Source organism: Myotis brandtii, unplaced genomic scaffold, assembly GCF_000412655.1.
Source record: "Myotis brandtii unplaced genomic scaffold, ASM41265v1 scaffold137, whole genome shotgun sequence".
NCBI classification, from domain to species: Eukaryota; Metazoa; Chordata; class Mammalia; order Chiroptera; family Vespertilionidae; genus Myotis; species Myotis brandtii.
The window spans coordinates 5,246,025-5,251,112 of NW_005354874.1; the positions used below are offsets into that span (position 1 = coordinate 5,246,025).

Here is a 5,088-nt window from a genome sequence, read left to right on the forward strand (position 1 = left end):
GGAGAGGTTGGGGGTTAATGGGGGGTGATGAGGACACATTTGTATTACCTTAAGTAATAAAAAAAATAAAAGCAAAATAAAAACTGGTTTTAGAACTTTTGTTATCTAGATCTTTTGTAACTGCTTTCTCATCTCAAAATAGCAAATATAACATAGTAAACATTTGTATTACCTTAAGTAATAAAAAAAATAAAAGCAAAATAAAAACTGGTTTTAGAACTTTTGTTATCTAGATCTTTTGTAACTGCTTTCTCATCTCAAAATAGCAAATATAACATAGTAAAAGGTTTATTTTTCCGGTCAATATAATACCAAATTAAACTGTGTTCTTTGTCACAGCAGTAAACATTTTCTGATTTATTCTTTTTTAAAATTGAGATATAATTGACATATAACATTGTTAAGTTTAAGGTGTAAAAGTTGTTGATTTGATACATTTTTATATAGCAATATGATTACTATCATAGCATTAGCTAACCAACACCTCTATCACATCACATAAATATCATTGCTTTTTGTGGTGGGAATAATTAAGATTTAGTCTCTTAATAATCTTATTTATTCTTATCTTAATTTAAAACTTGGAGATTTTTTTAAAGTGTAATTTTAAAGGCATTTGACTATAATGTTACTGAATATTAATCTCATAATTTTGAAATGTGAGTAGAACAAAGACCTTTTAATTACTTTATTAGTGAAAGCTATGCCATAGGAATAGAATAATTTTTCCAGCCCAGCCACTCTGACCATTTATTATACTTATGAAAAGAATTTGGGGTGATATTAATAATCAAACTGGGAAGGTGACTACTGCCAGTCAGGGCTCTGAGCCACCTCTACAAGATAAAAATAATCCAGCACCTCAGAAGTACCTTTTTTCAGGTTTTAAGGTATGAGGGGCTGAATAGATGACTCATCCCTTAATCCCACATAATAGTGATGAATGGCTTATATATGTAATCTTGTAAATGTTCAGTGACTGAAATTAGTGATTGCAGCTCAGGTATTCCAGTTTCCCTATTGGATGATAAGTATGCCTTAAAAATTGTAATAAGTGTCTGTCAGTCTATAATCAAATATATAGTTTTTATATTTGGCACAATAAAAATTATAAACCTCTTTCTAATTTCCTTTTCTTATTATAGGCCTCAGGAGTGCAAGTTGCTGATGAAGTATGTCGCATTTTTTATGACATGAAAGTTAGGAAGTGTTCCACACCAGAAGAAATCAAGAAAAGAAAGAAGGCTGTCATTTTTTGTCTCAGTGCAGACAAAAAGTGCATCATTGTAGAAGAAGGCAAAGAGATCTTGGTTGGAGATGTTGGTGTAACCATAACTGATCCTTTCAAGCATTTTGTGGGAATGCTTCCAGAGAAAGATTGTCGCTATGCTTTGTATGATGCAAGCTTTGAAACCAAGGAATCCAGAAAAGAGGAGCTGATGTTTTTCTTATGGTAAGCAGTGATAGAAATATTGAGTCTCTGTAAAAATCAGAGTTAATGTCATTGTTAGTTTAGCATTTGGAGAGCCAGTATCTGCAGCCAAAGTAGGTTTCAGTCAAGTGGTCTGCAGTCATTGTTGTTTAATTTTTATTTACAAGGTTTCTGGTAAATTTTTATTTACAAGATGGGCAAAGGGGTGGGGGAATTGAGGATATCTGCATAGTGTCAACAATAAAAAATTTAAATTAAAAAAAAAGAAAGAAAAGAAAAGGTCTTAGCTAGATTGATGTGTGTGGAACCAAAAATAAATTTTAACTAGTCTTTGTTTACTTGAAAGGTGACTTTCAATAGTCGATTATTTTGGCAGTGGAAGGAGGCAGAGGGGTAGATTTCTATGCATCCTCTGAACTCCTTATAAGCTAAAATTTCTCTAAAAACTCTTCCTAGAATACTGAGAAGAAAGTTTATCTCACCAAAATCCTTCTCTAACTTGTAATGCCAGGAACCAGCCTCCTACTTTTTTAAACATCTATACTTTATTTGTGCCTGGAATTTGCTACTTTTGAAGTTGGTACTATCATTGCCTCCAACTGTGATAGTTCACACTGTCCATAAGGGTAGCCACTAGTCACTGTAGCTATTTAGATATAAAAGAATTAAATGCAGTAAAATTTATTTACATTTCAAATGCTTAGTAGTCACTTGTGACTAGTGGCCACATTATTGGGTAACACAGATATACAACATTTCCATCATTATAGAAAGCTCTATTGGACAGCATTGTTCTAAACAGTAAAAAAAGTGTTATAAATTGATTTTACATGACTTTTTCTTGAAAGGCTGTATAAACGAGTTATCCTGGTTTTTTCAAGTAAGTTAATATTTGAGATTAAGCGTGAGTTAAAATTCACACCTGTATCCCTCATTTAATTGTATTATGGTACATTTCTTGATATGGAATTCTTACATGAGACTATGTTTAGCTTCCAGGGGGAAGGGGGAATGGTAACAGCCTCTGATTTGGGGGGAGTGAGGATGCTCTTGATACTTTGGCCTGAGCCAATGCAAGGCAAGGGGGTGCTTAGCTCTCAGTTGTGTGCCACCAGTACCTTGGGATGGGCTAGGAAGTCAAAAGAACTCTGGTTTAAAGGATTGTAACTCTAGATCACACCTGTTTTATTTCAGCAAGCCTGTTGCACTTGACTAAACCAAGATGTGTGAGGAATATAAATACGAGGTCTGGGTGCATGTATTAGGGCAACTTACTGTTCTGCAAGACTGGCAGCTGCATATATACATACACACATAATACATAAAGACAGTATTTAATGAAACAAAAGGAGCACATTCCTGATTTGAGTGAAAGTGCATTCATTAACACGTCAAGCGCCCTGTCAGTCACCGGTGACTGATGCACTATACCAGGGGTCCTCAAACTACGGCCCGCGGGCCACATGCAAATACAAATATTGTATTTGTTCCCGTTTTGTTTTTTTACTTCAAAATAAGATATGTGCAGTGTGCATAGGAATTTGTTCATAGTTTTTTTTAAAACTATAGTCCGGCCCTCCAACGGTCTGAGGGACAGTGAACTGGCCCCCTGTTTAAAAAGTTTGAGGACCCCTGCACTATACTTTCCATCCGGAAGACAAAATAGACTGGGCGCTTAACATGTTAAACTTAATTTCTGTTACATTCCAGGTATTGTGTTATGGCCTGGGGAAACAGCTATGAGTAAAACTGGTAAAGTCCTTGCCATTCTGGGATTTACAGCTGAGTGGCAGCTAAATAAGATTTTGGGGGCGGGGGGAGGGGGGAGGAAAATCTGTAATAATCTGAACAATAAAAATTTATTTTTTAAAAAAATAAATAAGATTTTGACTTAAATATTTATTTATTTATTATGAATATATTTAGTAAGGTTTTAGCTTTTAAATTGGTGAATACAGGTGGGGAGAAAATAGGTTTACAGTTGTGAGTACACAAAACACAGTTTATTCTTGTATTATTATTTATTAACTAGAGGCCCAGAGCACAAATTCATACACTGGTGGGGTCCCTCAGCTTGGCCAGCGATTGAGGCCTATCAGGGGGCTGGTCGTTCATGGGGAGGGGCTCCGGGAGGTTGGTCAACCATGGGAGGTTGGCTGTGGGAGTGCACTGACCACCAGGAGGCAGCTCCTGTGTTGAGTGTCTGCCCCCTGGTGGTCAGTGCACGTCATAGCGACTGGTCAACTGGTTATTCAGTCATAATGGTCGCTTAGGCTTTTATATATATAGATTATTGTATTATTTTCCATACAAACAATTATAAGCCTAATTTTGCCCCACTCTCCCTATATTTCCTTCATATGCCCCTGGTTTTTGTACTTTTTATTTACTATGAAAATGATCCTCTACATCAGTGGTTCTCAACCTTGGCTGCACATTAGAATCACCTGGGAATCTTTTTAAAATCCTGATTTCTGGGCCTCATCCTCCAGAAATTCTGTTTCTTTGTTATGACGTGCATTGACCACTGCTCTATATGAAAAAGCATTTGGAAAATAAAAGTAGAAAGAAGGAAAGGAAACTCCATGTTAGTGCAGTGTTTTATTTTGTACTGTTGTTTTTTTAAAGAAAAGGTGAAACCATCAGGAATGTTCCATAACAGGCTGTTTAAAGGGCCCAGGGTACAGCTCTTACCTAGTGTTTTTTAAATCTGGTCTGAGTAAAATCAGAGCAGTGAATATTTTTTCCTGTCCCTGACCTATTTTGCATAAGAAAAGTACCCACTTAACTTTGCAGTTCAAACATTTGCCAGACCTGAGGTTATTGTTATGACTTGCCTCCCTCCTTTGACCTTAGGGTTGGGAAGAATAAGCATCTGAGAGATACAAAGACTGTTCTTTTCCTGGTTCCCAAGAATAGAATCTCCGAGCTGTGGGAGTAGACTAGGTGAGGTCCATGTTAGCCCATGGTGTTAAGGACTGTGGCACATCCTGGAAATATGGCAGTGAAAAGGACTAAGTGTTTAAAGGATTTAACAACACTCCATTTATCCTTTGCTATCTTGGTAGTATGGAGTGGAGGTGGGCCTCAGGGTAGGTGGTGTTGTGGGGAATGATGCATTCACAGATAGCAGTTTGCATAGGATAGGATTTTTCTGTCAGTTGTTACTATTTCTGGTATTTTTCAGTATTGCTGGTGAAGAAAGTGGTGAAGCGTATACTTTGCTTCCAGTGTTCATTCAACATGGGGCCAGCACAAAAAAATCTTGTAGATACAAAATAGTAGTAACTATTGACAATTAAGGCATAGCTATTGCTGAAGCTTTAAAAAAGAAATTAAGCTTAAAAAAGAAATCCTTCTGACATGTTTATTATGTTAGACTAAGATGGAAAACAAGTAGTCGTGTGGTCAGAATTTGTTATTATAATAGACATAAAAGGGGTAAGAAGGGAACTTTTATAATATGTTCTTTTTAAAGAAATCGGAAGCAAAAATGATAAGATTACTAGCATTTCTTAATTTGGGTTGGCACATACTTGATTAACAGATTATTCTCTGTACTTTAAAACTTTTTTCTAACCAGAAGGGGTTAAATATCCTAATATATAAAAACCCAGGGTAAAAATAAATAAATAAATAAATAAATAAATAAATAA

At 35.7% G+C, this 5,088-nt stretch overlaps 1 protein-coding gene across 1 annotated transcript in view; it reads left to right on the plus strand.

Annotated features, from left to right (window-relative positions):
- Positions 1-1,145: 1,145 nt before the first annotated feature.
- DSTN (destrin (actin depolymerizing factor)) overlaps positions 1,146-5,088 on the plus strand; it is a 9,585-nt gene continuing 5,642 nt past the window's right edge. The window contains exon 1 of the mRNA XM_005860585.2: positions 1,146-1,453. Coding sequence (XP_005860647.1) covers positions 1,194-1,453 — 260 coding nt within the window. The 5' untranslated portion in view covers positions 1,146-1,193. The remainder of the gene's footprint in view (positions 1,454-5,088) is intronic.